General features: G+C 40.8%; 1 protein-coding gene across 3 annotated transcripts in view; it reads left to right on the forward strand.

Annotated features, from left to right (window-relative positions):
• TPP2 (tripeptidyl peptidase 2) overlaps positions 1 to 20,965 on the forward strand; it is a 69,224-nt gene that overhangs the window by 19,037 nt on the left and 29,222 nt on the right. For all 3 annotated transcript variants that reach the window (XM_082859717.1, XM_082859718.1, XM_082859719.1), the window contains exons 5-13: positions 2,602 to 2,726; positions 6,737 to 6,900; positions 8,687 to 8,841; positions 9,484 to 9,560; positions 13,837 to 13,964; positions 16,555 to 16,654; positions 18,161 to 18,309; positions 20,037 to 20,152; positions 20,687 to 20,855. In XM_082859717.1, coding sequence (XP_082715843.1) covers positions 2,602 to 2,726; positions 6,737 to 6,900; positions 8,687 to 8,841; positions 9,484 to 9,560; positions 13,837 to 13,964; positions 16,555 to 16,654; positions 18,161 to 18,309; positions 20,037 to 20,152; positions 20,687 to 20,855 — 1,183 coding nt within the window. The remainder of the gene's footprint in view (positions 1 to 2,601; positions 2,727 to 6,736; positions 6,901 to 8,686; positions 8,842 to 9,483; positions 9,561 to 13,836; positions 13,965 to 16,554; positions 16,655 to 18,160; positions 18,310 to 20,036; positions 20,153 to 20,686; positions 20,856 to 20,965) is intronic.

Consider the following 20,965-nt stretch of genomic DNA (forward strand, 5'->3'; position numbering starts at 1 on the left):
CATACGATGTGTGTTCTTCTATGCGTAGCTGCTTTCGTTCGATGTTTTTTGTGAGATTCCTCCATGTGTGGGGTGTTGCAGTAGTTTACTTTCCTTGCTATATAATTGATGGACCACGATTTATGTATCCATTCTGCAGATTGGTACTTGCTTTGTTTTCAGTTTTTGGCTATTATGAAAAATCCTATTTTGAAAATTCTTGTGCCTGTCTTTTGATGGGTCATAAAGTGATCGTACTAGTTCCACAGGAAACGTATGAGAGCTCCCATTGTTCAACATCCTTGCCGTTGCACTTTTGTGAATCAGTTTATAAAATGAAAATAATTCTTGGTTTAGTATGAAAATAATGAGTGCTAGCTGCAGAAACTTTCGGGCAACACAGGTATGTAAAGTTTAGCAAGTGAAAGCCTCTGAAATGCCACCGCCCAGGGATGGTAACAGCAACCTGACATTCGTCCTTCTGAATTTTTCTTTTAATGCATGCATTTCTTTTCTTCTAATGAATTTTTTTATTGAAGTATAGTTGATTTACAATGTTTTAGGTGTACAGCAAAGTGATTCAGTTACACATACATATATATATATTCTTTTTCAGATTCTTTCCCATTATAGATTATTACAAGATATTGAATATAGTTCCCTGTGCTATACAGTAGGTCCTTGTTTATCTATTTAATGTGTAATAGTGTGTATCTGTTAATCCCAAATTCCTAATTTGTCCCTCCTGCCTTCCGCCTTTGGTAACCATAAATTTGTTTTCTGTGTCTGTGTGTCTTTTCTGTTATGTCAGTAAGTTCATTTGTATCATTTTTTTAGATTTCCATATGTAAGTATATCATATGGTATTTGTCTTTCTCTTCCTGATTTACTTCACTTAGTATGATAATCTCTAGGTTCATCCATGTTGCTGCAAATGACATTATTTTGTTCCTTTTTATGGCTGAGTAATATTCCATTGTATATATGTACCACATTTTCTTTATGCATTCATCTGTTGATGGACATTTAGGTTGCTTCCTTGTCTTGGCTATTGTAAATAGTGCTGCTATGACCTCTGGGGTGCATGTATCTTTTCGAATTGGAGTTTTCGTCTTTTCCAGGTATATGCCCTGGAGTGGGATTGCTGGATCATATGGTAGCTCTGTCTTTAGTTTTTTAAGGAATCTCCATACTGTTTTCCATAGTGGCTGCATCAGTTTACATTCCCACCAACAGTGTAAGAGGGTTCCCTTTTCTCCACACCCTCTCCAGCATTTATTATTTGTAGACTTTTTGATGATGGCCATTCTGACCAGTGTGAGGTGATAACCTCTTTGTAGTTTTGATTTGCATTTCTCTAATAATTAGTGATACTAAGCATCTTTTCACATGCCTTTTGGCCATCCGTGTGTCTTCTTTGGAGAAATGTCTATTTAGGCTTCTAATGGCATGCATTTCTTAATCAGAAATGCAATTGTATTAGTGGTTCTCAGCCCTAGCTGCATACTAGAGTCACATCAGGAGCTTTAAAAACTGTCAGTGCTTTTGCCCTAGAGAGGAATTAAATCAAAACCTTGCAGGGGAGGCAAGCATTTTTAAAACTCTTCAGGAGCTTTAATTAACATGCAGCTTGGGTCAAGGACCAGTGGCCTGCATAAATCTACGTACACATTTAACTTTTATTAATCTGTGTACATCATCCTTTTTTAACAGCTGTGTAATCTTCTATTAGATCAAGATTTGTTCTTCAGCCTCCTATTGGAGACGTGAAATGTAGTATTTCAAGTGCTACATATAGACAACGAACTTTATAGAAGAGGGATCTGAATTTAATTATCCTTTTTATATTGTATGCCAGAATTGTTTATATAATTGTCTTTTTCCTTAAGGAGGAGTAAATGTTGAATATATTGGATAAATAAAAATGAAGCACAACTTCAGATTTTGGGAACGTGTGAAACTTAAATTTTTATTCATGAGGACTATTCAGGTGAATGTAGGGCAGTCTAATATAGTATGTTGTTTAAAAAAGTGCCTAGGTTGAAGCATATGAATTTCCCGTTTTTGTAGATGAAAGTGGTTGAATAGCAGCTTGTATGTACTTGGTCATGAACATAGTATGTACTTAACTTAGCGAATTCTAAAAGAGGTAAACCTCTAAAAGAGGTTCCTGTTATTTATTTGGGTTCTTAAGAAACAAATTTGAAATGGAAATGTTCCTGATATAAAAATCTAAAAGTCGATAGAGAAACTATTTTATAACAATTTTAGCATTACTTTTGGAAATGAATTATACAATTATAGGTATGTGACCAACACCCTTGGCTAAATGATAGCACCACCATGTAGCACCATGTCTTTCCCAAAGCAGCTGTAGGGAGTGACTGAATATGATAGTGAGTAAAAGAAGTATTTTTTACTGTTTAATATTTTAATTGTTACTGCCACTAAACTGGACTACAAGTTGCACAGATATAAAAAGAAAATTTTCTTACATTTTTCCATGGTAAAATGACTTTACTATTGGGTCACACTGTGTCTTTGGTGTCTTTGGTTGTATGTTAATATCACCTTTCAAGAGCACAAAATGTGCTAATATTAATGTCTGTTCTAATTGTTTAGGCAAATAAACTAATCAAGGAGGAGCTTCAGAGTCAAGTGGAATTGCTTAACTCTTTTGAGAAAAAATACAGTGATCCTGGCCCTGTATATGACTGCTTGGTGTGGCATGATGGTGAGACCTGGGGGTAAGCTGTGTGTTTCCAGTTCTTCATTTAAAAATCATTTTATCTGCTCTGAAGAACATTAAACCCTCAGAACTGCCCAGAGATTTGGTTTATGTGACATTAATATCTCCAGGCAAAGCTCCTTGAGGGCCAAATTGGCTTTTGGGTAGTTTTAGATAAGCCTTTTGAACCTCTTAGTATTTTAGACACGGAAGCTGACCCTTAGCTGTTTTAAAGAATCTTATTTCATTAACCAGATAGTAGTCATTAAACAGATAATATTAGCAGGTTGATGATTGGTGTATGTAGAAATGTTCCTGATTGAAGCTGGGCAGTTTGGAAAGTAAGTGCACGAGGATGTTGCAAAGCATCTACTATAAAAGTTTTAAGGGCAGAGGAGGAAAGTTGTGTAAAGATTTACCAACAGAGACCTAGTAGCTAAGTTGAAGCGAGGCAGCGTGATGCGGGCGGCAGCGTTAGAGCTCAGATCTGAGACGGAATCCTAGCATGTGAGTTTGAATGCTTTATCTGCACCTCTCTAGGCCTATTTCCTCATCTGTTAATTGGGATAATAATCGTACCTCCTTAGAGGGTTTTGTAAATTTGATGTTTCTAGACATAGTAGGTACTGGATAAGGGTAAGCTGTATCTGCTGCTTCTACTACTACTAATAATGATGATTTATACCAAGTTACCTATCACGTACATTTTCTACTTTCTTTCTTAGTGAATCATACACTGAAGTTGTATTCCTTTATGTCAGCTAGTATGTCTTCTTGAATTACGATCTGTGTAGAAGCAGGAATATGTTCTTAATACAGATATTTGGGCATGTACATATTTCAGGGTCGCCACAATAAACCAGGGACCCTTCCAGAAATTGTTTTGTAGTTTGAGTCCCTGCTCATATGTAAAGAATTGTTTCCCGAGATGTGGCAAACACAGAACAAGATACAGTGATTTGAATGCTGTCTCTTGTTATTTAGTTTATAATGCACCGACTTAAAAGGGGGCTTTCCTCTCACAGATGTGGGTAATAACTCATCTTTGATAATGGGTATATAAAATTGTCAGTTGAATAGGAAATCTCTACTCCATTTGGGCCTGAAAGTGGTAATAAAATATTTGCATATAACAATATTTCAATCTAGATGATAGTTGATATTCATGCAACTTTTCCATGTATTGTAGTATGTTTTGGTGTGTGTATATGTGCAGGTGTGCACACATTGTGAACAGTTCTTTTCCAAAAGCTTTGCAGAAGCTTTGATCAAGAGTTTGTAATATTAAAAAGTTGTTCAAACATATGGTTTAGTAAATTTTGGGACATCTACCCCGTGGTATAACACGATACAGTCACTCCCAGTCATAAACCTTCAGTGATTTTTGTCATGGGAGAGGAGGTAAGGTTAAGTGTGAGGAAAATACTAGATACAAAATTCAGTGACACGGAAAATTTACTACAAAACACACAAAAGGACTTAAGGAAATACTTTAATGTTAGCGGGGATTGGGTAGTGGAGCAGTAGGTGGTTTCAATTAAAGTGTTTCTATAGATGCTGAAAGCACTGCGGACTACATTGTCCTAAGGGGAATGGCTTGGGGTTAGGATGTCCAGGGGGCCAGTGTATGTTTCCAGAAAGTTTTCTTGGTCTTTAAGGCAATTGACAAAGAAAGTGATAAATGTAATAGTTTGTCAACAGTATGCTGAGACATCTTGAAGAATTTTTGTGTTGGAAATGAAATTTAATCAAATATTAAGTGAAGTGAAATCTGTGATAACTAGAAAACATTTTAGAAAATGTTAGTATAATCAATGAAAAACACAGCAGAATCATGCTTTCAGGTGCTACTAGAAATAATCTAACTTGTTTTGCACAATACTATATATTGTATGGGACTTTGATTCCCCCACCCCACCTCAGAGTTAGATCCAGAATTTTTTGAAGCGAATCTTAAAGATCTTGAATCACCTTAAGGCAAATCTCGGCACTGTCTGCAGGTGTTCTCATGTCTCATGTCAGAAATGCCAAGCATTTCTGAGGGGAGGTAAAGTGACCTTAAGTGTCTGTTTTGTTTCAAGAATGTCAGGTCTGCCCTCCGCTTGACACAATTCTACTAATTGTTAAACCCCTGTCTCTGCACTTAACCAGGTAACCTAGTATGACTGCACTCAAGTATTTGCCAGGATGCATAGTGTCAAGTGCTGTCCCTCAATAGGGAGCAAAACCTGGTCAGAGAAACACTATTTATAGAGGACGACATAAAGGAAAGACTATTAATTGGTTTCTTTTCAGTGGTTTTTGACCTCGTTTCAGTTTTCCTTTGAGAGTTTGATGAAAAGTGTGGATTCTTTTCACACACACGTACTCTAATCCTGTCCACAGGCCTTCTCTGTCTTCTAACAACTGTCCCTTGAGTTAAGCCAAACAGACCTTCAAAAACGTATACCCTTGCACCATGTTCACATTTGCCCTCTGTGGAGTTATTTAGTGAAGTCACTAAGTTCTGTATTTATATTTTGATATGGTGCTTGAATTGTTGAGTCCCTCCATGTAGATGGTGGTTATAAGAAGTGCTGTGAAATGTGTCACAGTATTTGCTGTGAGAATGTTGTTAGAAGATGTTGATGCCTTCTTTCACCATTTGGCAAATAGCTTCTTTGTACCAAGCAGACTCTCTAGAAGCTGCTCCATGGACTCCAGACTCTGGAAGCAAGTACTCCCTGGGAACATCTGAACCTGACTAGGAAGCATCAAGAGAGATGGCATTGAAGGGTCAGCACAAGTTAGCTGAGCAGAGGGTAGGAAAGGGGGTTGAGGGTAGAGGGGAAAGATCCAGAGAATGATGGAGGAACTGTTAGCCGTTTAGTGTGTGATGGGCTGCGTGAGGGAAAGGGAGGACTGGAGAGTGATTTCCAGCATGGAGGCTGGCCAGGTACTTAAATTTTGGCATCAACGGTGCTGCTTTTGGCATCAACGGTGCTAGCAGATGTGGAAGATTTGTTGGCATACGTTTTATCCGCTAACCTCAGCTCTGATTCCATTTGATGTGCTGCTTGTTTTCTCTATGCCTTACTTTCCCCGTAAGTGTTCATTCTCCTGTGTCTTGCTATATTGTACTTATTTTTTTGAAATGCCGTAAATCATTTTAGGCACACATTGGAGTATACATAAAAACAAACCGATGATTTCAGAGATTCTTCTTCCCAAATTCTTCTTTTGTAGTGTGTTAATGAAATGTATGCCTTAGTATTTATAACGCCCTCTCTACACTATACTAGTGGACTTCCATTAATTCATTATAGCGATTGTGATTGATGTACTTAGCTTGTTAAAACACAGTTGTTCTTATTTAGAAAATGAGCAGAAAGGTCTAATAGCTAAACACATAATGTTGACCCTTAAATGACGTACGTTTCATTTATGACTGTTAGATTTATTTAGTTTTCATCAGTCTGTCTTCTAAAGTGTTTGGAATATATATTTTAAAAATTTAAAAGTTAATAAAATGAGGAAAGAGCAGACAGGAGGACAACCATAAAACTGTAGAAAATGCTTCTTGTGAAAAACAAATGTTTGCCTAAGGCTGTTATAAATGTGCGTCCGAGGCTCCGTATAGTTCATCTAGCTTCGAGGGCCCACCTATGCTGTTGGATTCATGAAATCAGTTCTAAAAGAATCAGAAGGAAGCAGGGCCTAAACTGTGTTGTCAGAATCACCCTAAACTATTCTAAAGGTCGAGGCTAAGCTTTGGTCTGATTCCTTAAGCAGATAGATGGTCTTGTGCCTGGAGTTTCGTGAAGGACAGTTCCTAAAGCTCTGTACATGACTTCATTTAAGGGCTGGTTCCTGTAAGTTATTTTACCTTATCTTTACTGTCTACTCCGTGAAACAGGCAGTTGCCATGTTTGTTATGGTAAAAGCAGATAGAGTGGTGAGAAGATATCTGAGAAACAGTATTGTGTGATTTTTTAAAAAGTAAGAAAATAAGATAAATTTCATTACCTACTCTTTATTCTCATCTGACAGAGCCTGCATTGCTTCAAATGAAGACGGGGATTTGAGTAAATCTACTGTTTTGAGAAATTACAGAGAGGCCCAGGAATATGGCTCTTTTGGCACAGCTGAGATGTTGAATTACTCCGTTAATATATATGATGATGGAAACCTGCTCTCCATAGTGACGAGTGGAGGTATTCTGCTTCAGATTTGCTAACTAGAGATAAATTTACAAAGTGGTAAGATGACAAATTCTTCTAGCCAGAAGCAGCCTTATAGAGAATTTAATCGAATGATCCCTACTAAAGAACTAGGCCTGGAATAATGGATGTGACTTGATTCCCTGGAAATTCCCTGGCTTTTTTTAAAGCCATAACCATGTAGGCTCCATTCGAGGAGTATAAGCATGGGCCAACCACAAAAAATAGATCAGCATAATTCATCTTATGAACAGTAATTTCACCTCCAAATATTAACCCTTGAAAATTCACCCATGAGTGCAAAGAGTCAGGTAAAAGGATCCTCACTACAGCATTCTATGTAATTTTGAAAAAGTTGTAAACTTTTTAAATGCCCATCAACAAAAGAATAGGTTTTTTAAAAAACTTGTATTATTCATCCTGTGGAATACATTATATAGGAATGAAAATGAATACATTTACATATTCCTGTATGCATAAATCTCAGATACATAAACTTTACTGAAAAAACTTATGCATGGTAAAACATTTGTATAAAATTTTTAAACATGCCAAGCAGTACTATATTATGTTTATGCGTGTGTGTGTGTGGTAAAAATATGAAAACATAGGTGGGAAGAATGTGCGTACCAGCTTCAGGGTAAGGGTAGTTGTTACTTCTGGGGAGGGAGAAGGAGAGTGAAGTAGGACAGCCAGCTCTTTCCCTCCCCCTCCCCAAGCTCTGATGAGGTATAGCTGAAGTACAAGAAACTGCACATATGGATACACACGGTTTGGTAAGTTTTGATATGTGCATACACCCAGGACACCATCACCACAGTCAAAATTACGAACATATTCATCACCCCCAAAAGTTGGCATGTCTTCCTTTATAACCCAGCCCTGTCTCCACGCACATCCTCAGGTAGCCGCTAAACTGCTTTCTGTCCACTCTAGATTACTTTACATTTTCTAGAATTTTATATAAATGGAATTGAAGAAAAATTTTTTTTTGCCTGCCTATTTCAGAATCCATATTGTGACTGTAAACTAGCTTGTTCCTTATTGTTGAGTAGTGTTTCGTCATGTGCATCCACCATGGTTTGTTTATCCATTCATCTGTTGATGCACATTTGGATTGTTTCAACAGTTGCGTACAGGTCTTTGTAGAAATATGTTTTTGTTTAATTTGGACCAGTGTCTGGGAGAACTGGTTGGGTGTGGTGGTTGCCTATTTAAGACTCTCGGAGCTCCTCTTCACAGCAGCTGCTCCCTTAGCGCCCCGCAGCAGAGTGTGAGTGCACGGCCCCACCCACGGTTGCCATGTCAGGCTCAGAACTGTAGTAAGAGGCATCTCAGTGTGGCTTTCGTTTGTATTTTCCGGGTGACTAATGGAGTTAAACATCTTTTCATACATATATTTGCCATTTGGTTATTCTCTTTTGGGAAATGCTTTTTCAAGTGTATTACCCATTTTTCTTTTGAATTTGAAAGATTATGTTCTGGATATAAGCTCTTTGTCAGTTACATATGTTGCAAATATTTTCTCGCCTTTGTGACTTACATTTTCACTCTCAGTGAAACGGGTAGGATCCAGGATGGCAGAATAGTGTGTGTAATTCATTTTTTGTGAATTATCGTTAAGAGACTTAAGATAATAATACACTGTTAGATGTTAAGATGAGACTATATTTTTATTCTATGACTTTTATTGTGATTAATAATGTGCAAATTGAATCTAATGGTTAAAACTTGGAGTCTCTGAGGATGTTTTGTCATCTTCTCCCCTTTTTGCCTCTAGGAGCTCACGGAACACACGTAGCCAGTATAGCTGCCGGGCATTTTCCAGAAGAACCTGAACGGAATGGCGTGGCTCCTGGTGCTCAGATTCTTTCCATCAAGATTGGTGATACAAGACTAAGCACAATGGAAACGGGCACGGGCCTTATCAGAGCTGTGAGTATTTGTGAGCTGTTGACTTCGAAGACTAATGATTAATGATCATGGATGTTTTCAGGTTTATAAAGTGCTCTGGCTTTACAAAAAATATTGGAACTGTATTTGGTATATAGGACTTTGTTTTTAAAAGCAAAAATGCTTAATTCATTTATATATTTTTATTGAAAATTATTAGGATAAAGTTTTTTGGAAACTATGAAAGTATTATTTACATTATACTCTCACTTCTAGTAAATCCCTTAGGAAGCTGTTTTGAGCTACTTTAAAAATTAAAAAGACCTCTTAGCCAGCTTGCTCCATCAGTGTGAGAATAATTTATTCTGCATTTCATTTTAACATATGAATTATATTTTACTTTAGCAAATTTAGACTTTAATAAGAACCATTCCATCCCCCTTCCTCTCCCCAACTCCACTCTGCAAATGCTAGTTTGTTTCTTATTGACTACTTCCTGTACTCTGTGACTCCCTCCTACATTTTTTTAAGTTTATCAACCATATGCCTGAGGATAACTTATAAATTTAGATTTGAATTGGAATACGATTGGTTAAGAAACTATGGGATTCCATGCCTTTATTGTACTGGCTCATCTGTTTCTATAAATGGCTGCCTAAACTGGACTCTTAATCTTTTCAATAGATGATAGAGGTTATAAATCATAAGTGTGATCTTGTCAACTACAGCTATGGAGAAGCAACTCACTGGCCAAATTCTGGGTGAGTGTTCTTTGGCAATTGTCAGCCATAGAAGCTTAGCTGATGAAAAGTATTAAATGCTTTTTAGAACTGGATTGGATATCACAACTGAAAAAGAGCAGACTCGGTGGGTAGATGATAACTGTCTGTCTCTGAGAACCCCGCCCCATTCCCACAGTCACATCTTTGATGTAGTTTTCCCCTCCTAGCCAGCCAGGTGGACCCGAGGGCCCATCTGTCACTAGAATTCCTCATCCACACGCAGCCTGACCTCTTCCAGGTGTACTTTCCTGACAAAATCTAGACTTGTGGAAGCCCGGCAGATCCTTCAGTGATCCAACTCATCTGCCCGGGTCTGGAGGTCACACTGATGTCATACTTTGTTTAGGACCGTGAATCGGAGATGTTCATCAGCGTCGTCTTTGGTCACACTGCACGTGCCCTTGCACTCCTGGACGGCCATTTTACACCTCCTTTTCTCCTCGGAGCCTTTCAGCGACCTCCCCTTTCATTCCTCAGCTGATGTCCTCACGTCTTTCTTTCCCAGAGAAAACAGAAGCACTCAGAGGGAACCTCCATGCCCTTTCTGTGACCTGTCTGACCCAACCTTCTGCCTTCCCTTGCTCTGTAATGAAAGAAGTGCTGGGATCGAAAGCCACTCAGGCACTTACGATCTGGCTCTCATCTCCTCTTTCCTCAAAGACTGCTCCAGCATCATCCCTCGCCTTTCCTGGGTTGTCATTACTATACAGACATGCTCTAGTACCTGCTAGCTTTAAAATTAACTTACTAAAAAACCTCTTCATTTCACACAGCCTTCACTTACTTTCCCAGCAAAACTTAGTTATTACGTATGTTCACTGTTTTCCATGGACATGTCTCACTGCCCCACTCCATGGCTGTGCCGTCAGGATCTTCCTGCCGCCAAGTCCACTGGCTTAGCCTTGACCTCATGTTGCCTCACCTCTTTGTCCTTCATAGTACTAACTTTGAAATTACCTTATTTAGAGTGTTTACTTATTGATCACCTCTCCCCCACTCCCCCACCACACCATCCATATACACCCACCATCCCTATACACCCACCATCCACATACACCCACCATCCACATTCACCCACCATCCATATACACCCACCATCCCTATATACCCACCATCGCTATATACCCACAATCCCTATACACCCACCATCCCTATACACCACACATCCACATACACCCACCATCCCTATACACCCACCATCCCTATACACCACACCATCCACATACACCCACCATCCACGTACACCCACCATCCCTATACACCCACCATCCCTATACACCCACCATCCCTATACACCCACCATCCCTATACACCACACCATCCCTATACACCCACCATCCACATACACCCACCATCCACATACACCCACCATCCACATACACCCACCATCCACATACACCCACCATCCCTATACACCCACCATCCATATACACCCACCATCCACATACACCCACCATCCACATACACCCACCATCCCTATACACCCACCATCCACATACACCCACCATCCACGTACACCCACCATCCCTATACACCCACCATCCCTATACACCACACCATCCCTATACACCCACCATCCACATACACCCACCATCCACGTACACCCACCATCCACGTACACCCACCATCCCTATACACCCACCATTCCTATACACCCACCATCCCTATACACCACACATCCACATACACCCACCATTCCTGTACACCCACCATCCCTATACACCACACCATCCCTATACACCCAGCATCCACATACACCCAGCATCCCTATACACCCACCATCCCTATACACCAGACCATCCCTATACACCCACCATCCACATACACCCACCATCCCTATACACCCACCATCCCTATACACCAGACCATCCCTATACACCCACCATCCACATACACCCACCATCCCTATACACCACACCATCCCTATACACCACACCATCCACATACACCCACCATCCACATACACCCACCATCCACGGACACCCACCATCCATATACACCCACAATCCCTATACACCCACCATCCACGTACACCCACCATCCACGTACACCCACCATCCCTATACACCCACCATTCCTATACACCCACCATCCCTATACACCACACATCCACATACACCCACCATTCCTGTACACCCACCATCCCTATACACCACACTATCCCTATACACCCAGCATCCACATACACCCAGCATCCCTATACACCCACCATCCCTATACACCAGACCATCCCTATACACCCACCATCCACATACACCCACCATCCCTATACACCACACCATCCCTATACACCCACCATCCACGTACACCCACCATCCACGTACACCCACCATCCACGTACACCCACCATCCACGGACACCCACCATCCATATACACCCACCATCCCTATACACCCACCATCCACATACACCCACCATCCCTATACACCCACCATCCACATACACCCACCATCCACGTACACCCACCATCCCTATACACCCACCATCCCTATACACCCACCATCCACGTACACCCACCATCCACGTACACCCACCATCCACGTACACCCACCATCCCTGTACACCCACCATTCCTATACACCCACCATCCCTATACACCACACATCCACATACACCCACCATTCCTGTACACCCACCATCCCTGTACACCACACCATCCCTATACACCCAGCATCCACATACACCCAGCATCCCTATACACCCACCATCCCTATACACCAGACCATCCCTATACACCCACCATCCACATACACCCACCATCCCTATACACCACACCATCCCTATACACCCACCATCCACATACACCCACCATCCACGTACACCCACCATCCATGGACACCCACCATCCATATACACCCACAATCCCTATACACCCACCATCCACATACACCCACCATCCACGTACACCCACCATCCCTATACACCCACCACCCACATACACCCACCATGCACATACACCCACCATCCCTATACACCCACCATCCACATACACCCAGACTTGTATATCTCAAGATTGTATTTATGTGACATGCTGAAAAAGACACAATGACTGGAATCAAGAATGATGAGTGGTTGCCAGGGCTTAGAAGGGAACATGTAACTACAAATGGACAGATAACACCAGGGAGACTTTTTAATGAGGTGCTAAAATTATTACTGTGTTTATGGTGGTGGTTGCACAGGCTATACATGTGTTAAATCTCGAAGAACTGTACACCAAAGAGAAAGTCAATTTTACTCTATGTTAATACAAAAAATAAAAATTTTAAAAAGTTAAAAAAAAAAAACCTTAATTTTCTCAGATCACTGGTACTAAGTCCCTTGTGGGGCAGGAAAGGAATGTCTCACAAGTACCCTCTCTCTCAGTTGTTTCATCCATGAAGGTAATCTCGCCCCTTCTTCTCTTGCTTCAGTAGCTTGATTACCTCAGTGTATTTCTTTCTCTCCTTTAACATTCCTTCTTTTAAAGTCTTCTTTCCCTAGCATTCTTTCCTTCACATTTATCACTTTGGAGTGTCCTTGGCCCTTTACCTTTTTTATATTGACCCCATTTTCTTCCTTGTGGTCTAACTTTGTCTCCTTTAATTAATACCAGTACATTTTTCTTATTTGCTGTCAAGCTCTAACCAGATTTCTTATATTTTAAATCCTACATTTAAGTTCTTCTTAGTGCCTTATTTCCACTTTCACCTTTGCCACTTGTCACAACTGTGTGTGTGGATTCCCAAGGAGTCATTTCTGAATACTTTAAGTGGTAGATGGAGGTGGACCCCTGTTGTCCCACCACCCAGTCACTGCCCAATGGTTCAGTCTTTGCTCTTGGTCCTTTTGTAGTTTATTTTCCCCACATATATTCAGTTTTGTATCTAGCATTTTCCCCATGTTTAACCTGGGGGCTCCTAACTCCTTCCCTCCACTAAAACCCAACGAGGGTGTATCTCTTGGGATGGCTGTATCGTGTTCCACCAATGGTGGATGTGCCGAAATTTACTTAACCGTGCGTTTGAGCGTAGTTTGGTGTTAATAAACACTGTGGGCATAGGAGCTCAGCACTTGTAGTTTGAGGATGTCCTGAGTGATTCTAAAGCACCTCTCCTGATCCATGACCACCATCTTACTTATGCTACTTAGAACCCTTGTTTTGGTTTGTTTTTTCATATACACCATGTTTGAAAATATTTTCACATTATGGTCATATATTTCTTGAAAAGTGGGACAGTTTTATATGTTCAGCGGAATTGTCTGTCTCTTTCAGGAGAATATGTGAAGTAATTAGTGAAGCTGTGTGGAAGCATAACGTAATTTATGTTTCAAGTGCTGGGAATAACGGCCCCTGCCTTTCTACAGTCGGGTGCCCAGGAGGAACCACATCAAGTGTGATAGGTTAGTTTCCTGTTTTAGAAATAGACTTAGAAACAAGCAGGCAAAAAACATCAGTTCATCCAATGTTAACTGTATCTCTACTCTATGCAAGACACTGTGAGCCTTAAGTAGATCCTTAGGAAAGTGAAATCTAGTAGGGACTTGCTGATCTAGAATTTCCCCTACAGCAAGCAGCCTGGAGTAAGGGGTTTACTGGAAGTACAGATCCAGGGCTGTGGGATTACAAATGAGCAGTTACCTCTGCTTTGAGAATTTGGGCAAGGCTTTCTGAAAGCAGTGTGAGAATGAGGATTTTAATAGGTAGAAATAAGCAAGGGAAGGGCTTTCCAGGCTAAGTAAACAGCATAAATAAAGACACTTGCTTCACTACTTATTTATAGTGTAGGGCAATTTATTTATAGTCGCGTTTCCTCTTTTAATTTCTCTTGGAACATGCAGAAAGATTTAGATGTAGAGGAAGGGAGCTTCATTATTGTGAAAAGCAGTTGAATCACATTTGTTCTATGAATGTGGCTTTTTCCCACTCTTTGGTCTTCAGGATCTGATGCAGTGTTGTTTCGCTGTAATCTAATGAGAAAAAATGCCTGTCAGCGGGAGTTGTAGGAGCGCAAAATTAGTTGCAGTCATAATATGAAAATAATCAAATTAACTTCCATTATAGTACAGTAGCTGCCGCCTTGTGCAAAACCCCCCCTCCACAAAACATGAAACCCAGCCCTGATTTTTTTTACTAAGATCATGAATGAGGAGGATGAATTGAGAGATCCCTTATGTAGTAAATGAGGCCTAAAGTTTTTTGGTTTATTTTTAAATTTGGGATCAAAATAAGGCTTACACCTCTTAACATTTGTGATTGGATGCATGACTATAAAAACTGGTCCCAAACAGTTTTTCTGGCGTATCCATCAGTAACTGAACAGATATGTATATATCATAAGTGTTATTATAGTTGTAAAGATATTACTGATGTTATAGACACAACAAAATTTGGGCATCAAAGCTTAGAACAGAAACTGGTCCTTTTGAAAATGTTTTTGTTTTGAAATATCAGTGACCGTATGTTTATAGGACGTGCTTTTATTTATAGCTTGTAAATTTTAAGCAAGGTGTAGCTTGCTTTATATAATTTGGTTTAGTTTTTTGCGGGGGCTGCGTCAGGTCTTTGTTGTGGCACCTGGCATCTTCGTCGAGGCATGCACGACCTTTTTCGTTGTGGCGCATGGCTTCTCTCTAGTTGTGCCATGCGGGTTCCAGAGCACGTGGGCTCTGTAGTTTGCGGCACATGGGCTCTAGTTGAGGTGCACAGGCTCAGTAGTTGTAGCACACGGGCTTAGTTGCCCTGCGGCACGTGGATCTTAGTTTCCAGGGATTGAACCCACGTTCCCTGTGTTGCAAGGTGGATTCTTTACCGCTGGGCCCCTTTATTGTAGTTTGAAACCTTTTGATTCAGTAATTCTGTTAAATCATGTGTTAAGATAACAGTGCCTGCCAGTGTGATACATCCCTTGTGTATTCCAGATCTCTAGATATTTTTAAGTACACAAATGAAAATGAAACAGAAAATAGATCTCAAAGGTATCTAATGATCAAAATACACTGCACTGCTACAATGCTCAGTATTTTGTCATTTTTTTATCCCCAGTTTCACTGAAAATTTTATACTAAATTTTACAAAACGATTAGTTTTATGTGGCAGCATCGTTAACCTGAGTCCTCTTAACTCACCTATTTTATCTAGACTTCTGCTCCGAAGATGTGTGTGTTGTAAAGAAGAATGAGGAGCTGGTAGGCTTCGATTCTAAGTCTTGTCTCTGCCGGTCATTTCCTTTAGTAAATTTTTTTAATCTCTCTACGCTCTGCTTCCAAATTTCTAGAATGAAGGAACTGAGTTTGATCTCTATGTTCTGTGATTGCAGAGTCTAACTAGTTTGCATCTGCACATTTATCTAAAAGACTGTATGTAGGGCTTCCCTGGTGGCGCAGTGGTTGAGAGTCCGCCTGCCGACACAGGGGACAAGAGTTCGTGCCCCAGTCCGGGAAGATCCCACGTGCCGCGGAGCGGCTGGGCCCGTGAGCCATGGCCGCTGAGCCTGCCCATCCAGAGCCTGTGCTCCGCAGCGGGAGAGGCTACAACAGTGAGAGGCCCGCGTACCGCAAAAAATATATATAATACTAAAAGACTGTATGTAGCATGTTATATGCTTGTTATTTACTACAGTCATTTTTGTGGTCATTTAAAAATGAAGACCAATCAACTGATTCCTTATCTTTCTAAAGTTATATTTTTAAAATTTGAAACACATTTCTCTTTTACACATAGATACACTTTTAGATACATTATTATATTTAATCTACATAATAATCCTGGAAGGTATTTTTATATACAAAAGCATACCACCTAGTGTAACATCTGGCATGTAGTAAACTTGCCTTGGTTATTAAATTTTCTTATCTTTCCATTTTGTGAGAAAGAACTGTGGTATCGGGAGAGTAGGCGATTTACTAGGGTCACACAGCCGAGGGAGCAGTGGGTTTAGAATTAGGATCCCTGTCTTGTGTCCTTTTGTTAATGACCAGATCCACTCCACAGGTGTTGGTGCCTACGTTTCTCCTGATATGATGGTTGCCGAGTATTCTCTGAGAGAGAAATTACCTGCAAATCAGTACACGTGGTCTTCTAGAGGCCCCAGGTAGGTTGAGAGTTGTACATGGGACTATTACAAATATTTTGTTAAACTGCATGGTGGGGAGGGGTAGAGTTTTGGTCATTTTACCGATTCTTTCCATTGGTTTTTGCATTTTCATTTTGATTAACAATCTCGTTTTAGGGAAACAGGTAATTAAAGAAATAAATTAGTTATTTCATTGTTAGATGTATGACATAACTATTCTGTTATAAATTTTACGCCCATGTCTACAATCCTTCACTAAGAATATGTAAGGTTTATATAAGGAAAATTTTATTTTTTTATTTCAGTGAAAGTTTTATTTACGTTTTATGGAACCTATTTTTAGAACACTATTTCCAACACCAGAAATGCTTTATGATCAGCCACTTTAACAGACTAGTGGAAAATTAATAGAGAGTAAGGAAGTAGTCAGAATTCATGAGTCTTCCCAGTTATTTGTTCCAGTTACCAGATATCAAGGTTCAGTGCAAACATTGGTAGACAACATAGACAGTGCAAAGAGAAAAGTGGGAATCACCCTAAACCTCATCATCTATCGTATGTATGGGTCAGATTTCGAAGAACATCTTTTTAGTCATTACCGTGTGCGTAAGTGGAAGCACACGTGACTCAGGCACTTTTATAACCTACTTTTGTCACTCGGTAATACAGTGAGAACATCTTTACAGGTCAACAGATATTTACCCAATAATATTTGTTTTAGGATAGTCACTAGGAGGGCTGCTACCAACCCGTTACAGGAGTTGTTTGCATTGCTTTCAGTTCTCTGTTAAAATGTGAAACCAAATAGCCCCAATATTCCTAGCCAGGAACAACGATAGTTGTTGAGCTGGTGTTTGGTGACGATGCGATGGTGAACTCTATGGGCTTTAACTCAGCAGACCCTGCTGGCTTGAGTCCAGCATGGCAGCCATTGGTCACATGAGAGTCTGAACTGAGCTGTGCTGCAAGTATGAAATGAACACCAGATTTGCAAACTTGGTACAAAAAAGAATGTAAATTAACTCATTTTTTCCTATCAATTTCATGTTGAAATTATAATATTTTAGATATGTTGGGTTAAATAAAATATGTTACTAAAATTAAGTAAACCATCTTTTTGTTAGCTTTTTTTAAATATGGCTTTTAGAAAACTTTAAATGCCATGTGTGTCCCACATGCTTCTCCTGGACAGCGCTATTTTAGACTTTGTAGACAAGAGGGTGCTTCTGCTTATTACAGACGCGAAAAGTACATTCATCAGGCGTCTGAGCAGCGACCCTCATTTACTGTCCTTCTATAAAACATACTTGATACTATGGCCTGCCACGTGTAAGCCCAGATACGCACACACACAGACATTTTGTCCACTTATGAGGGAAAAAACTGCTGCGTGATAGTGAAATAGCCATGACTGCGGATAGTTCGTGTGTTGTACTGTAATTTATTTGGCCAGTGGCCTTTCTACAAAGGCCCTGTTTATCCAATGTCCACCGTCGTAAGCAGACTCTAACTGCTTTCGTTCAGTGCTGATGGGGCCCTTGGAGTGAGCATCAGCGCCCCAGGAGGTGCCATAGCCTCTGTTCCTAACTGGACGCTGCGTGGAACTCAGCTCATGAACGGGACGTCTATGTCTTCTCCCAACGCGTGTGGAGGCATCGCCTTGATTCTATCAGGTAACGACGTTGCTCACCTTACTACCGTTGCTCAATTTCCCAGTGAAGCGACAGTGAGTTGTTGGCTATTCCACGTGTACTTCAGCCACAGTTTCATTACTTTTCTTAATAAGATAGAAGTAACATGATAAAATGGATTTTAAAAGTATCATTTATACTTCATCTTGGTCCTGGTTCTAAAATGCATGGTTTATGTATAAGCTTAGTTAAGTAGGTGTGAAGTATCTAGACAATTTCATGTTCATAGCATAAAATAAAGTCAGATTGTGGCCGTGAAAAGTAATTGAATAAATTTCTCTTATTTCAGGCAGATATTTTTAATTCCTGAATTTCTCAGGGTAAGAAAATGTGGTACAACTGGGAATGTCCTGGCCCAAAGTAAAGTTTAAGGTGGAGAATAGTTGATGTGATGATAATGATTTGAATGTATATTCATTCAGCAAGCATATTCATTGGCTGTTAATGACTCTTAAGCATTATTTTAGCTCTGGGGCTAAATTAGTGAACAGAGCATTAAAAATACCTGCCTGTGGGGAGTTGATGTTAAAGTTGGAGGAGAAACAGACTGTGAACAAAATAAAAAATGGTTACTGTTACACGTAAGAAGACAGTGAATATCGGCGTGGAGCCAGCGAAGCCGATGGGGCGCTAGGCTGGCGTGCGAGAGGCTGCTGTGGTGTTGGACGGGGGGCATCAGCCCTGACCAGGGCTCAGCGTCCGGTCAGCCCGGCGGGCCTGAAGACCCTTCCCCAGCAGTGTCCCTCTGGTCAGATCCCAGGCTCTCCACCCACAGTCCTGGTCCTGTTCAACCTTGCCGAGTATCTCAGGGTCGCTCGCGCCTCTTGTCTGTGGCGCGCTGCTCTCTTTGCCTGGAGCTCCTTTCTGCCGTGTCTTGGCCTGTGTGTTCCCTGTGTCTCCTCTGATAGACACTACTAGGGATACCGACTCACGTATCTGTTCTCATGGAGCATCACCCTTTCGTGGATTCTCACACAACGGCCACCTTCTTGATTTGCTCTCAGAGCGCCGTAGCGTTCCCATGTTTGTTTTGCTCAGGGCTTACTCTCGTAACTGTCTGCGTGTTCAGTTCTGGAGGGGTCAGGAGTGCGCTCTTACTCATCTTGCGCCTCTAACATCAGTCGTTATCAGAAGGTGGACAGCTTGGCGGCCTCCACATCCTTCCCAGAGGACAGTCAGCCCCAGCCTCGCTGCTCCCTGGCATTGCCAGGGAAGCTTCTAATCAGTGGCCATGCCTGGGATCCAGTCTCAAAGGTGCTGATTTAATTGCATTGGGACCTCACATCTTTCTGGCTCCTTCCAGTACCCTTGGTGTTTATAATGTGCACCCGGGTTGAGACCTCGTGCCAGTGACCATGTTGTTTGACCAGCAGTAGTTTAAGGAAGGTGTCATTCGAATGCCTTTTGGTACTTTTTGCTCAGACGTTCACATTCCCAGTGCAGAGCCCGTGTTCATGCTGCTGCCTAGTGGGCACACAGGAATTTTCGTTGAATGAAGTCTTTGCGTTAACACAAGCAGCTTGAGTCAGACTGTTTGTCAGTTTTTTGTTTTTTTTTTTAATAAAAAAAGATTTAAAAGTGAGTGTTGAAACACAAGACGTTAAAACCAGAGGATGTACGCGCTATCCATACTAGTGAGCAGAGAGTGTTTCAAGTAACCAGCTCAACTGATGGACACTACTTTCTTGTTTTCTGTTTTTGGCTTTTAGGTCTGAAAGCTAATAATGTTAACTACACGGTTCATTCAGTCAGAAGAGCTCTCGAAAACACTGCAGTGAAGGCTGACAATATAGAAGTGTTTGCCCAAGGACATGGTATTATTCAGGTATTGTCGTTTGTACGAAAAAAACGGGTTGTAAATCAGCAGGATAATATTTTAGTGATTACTGGATAATACTCCTATTATAATGATGATTGAGTTTTTCTAATTGATTATATGCCAGAGTAGTCTCTGAACTGTAAGCAGAGGGTATGAAAACAAATTTTGTACTTAAGACAGATTGGTGAGGCTAAGGTGGAGAAACATAATAGACATAGGACATGTTGAGGGTGGAGTTCACGGCAGAGCAGCAGAGGGCAGAAGCCGGCCAGTCGTAATGGCATGTGGAGGTTTCCTAGCTTCGTCATTTGGGAGTAAAGAGGGTGGAGTGGAAGGCGCGTCCAGTGGCTAGACCAGTGTTTTGTCCAGTGAGGTAGAATTGCCCTCCTAAATGGGGTTTCCGTGTAGGTCAGAAAGGCGGATGGAGAAACTGACTTTTTGCTTGTACTTTGCTACAATGGAAAAGAAATTGGGGATCTGCAATAAAGTACTTTCTTGACCCAACCGTGTATATCTTACTGTTTGTATTCTCTTAATTAGGTTGATAAAGCCTATGACTACCTCGTTCAGAATACATCATTTGCTAATAAGTTAGGTTTCACTGTTACTGTTGGAAATAACCGTGGCATCTACCTCCGAGATCCTGTTCAGGTGGCTGCACCTTCAGATCACGGTGTTGGCATTGAACCTGTATTTCCAGAAAATACTGGTGAGTAATAACTGGACAGTAAGCTGATGTGCTCACATTTATGCTTTGAATGAATTGTACCACAATAGAGAAAATGCTGTTTAGGCTAATGTTCTAAAGAGAAGACAGGA

Source organism: Leucopleurus acutus, assembly GCF_964270905.1.
Source record: "Leucopleurus acutus genome assembly, chromosome: 18".
Taxonomy (NCBI): Eukaryota; Metazoa; Chordata; class Mammalia; order Artiodactyla; family Delphinidae; genus Leucopleurus; species Leucopleurus acutus.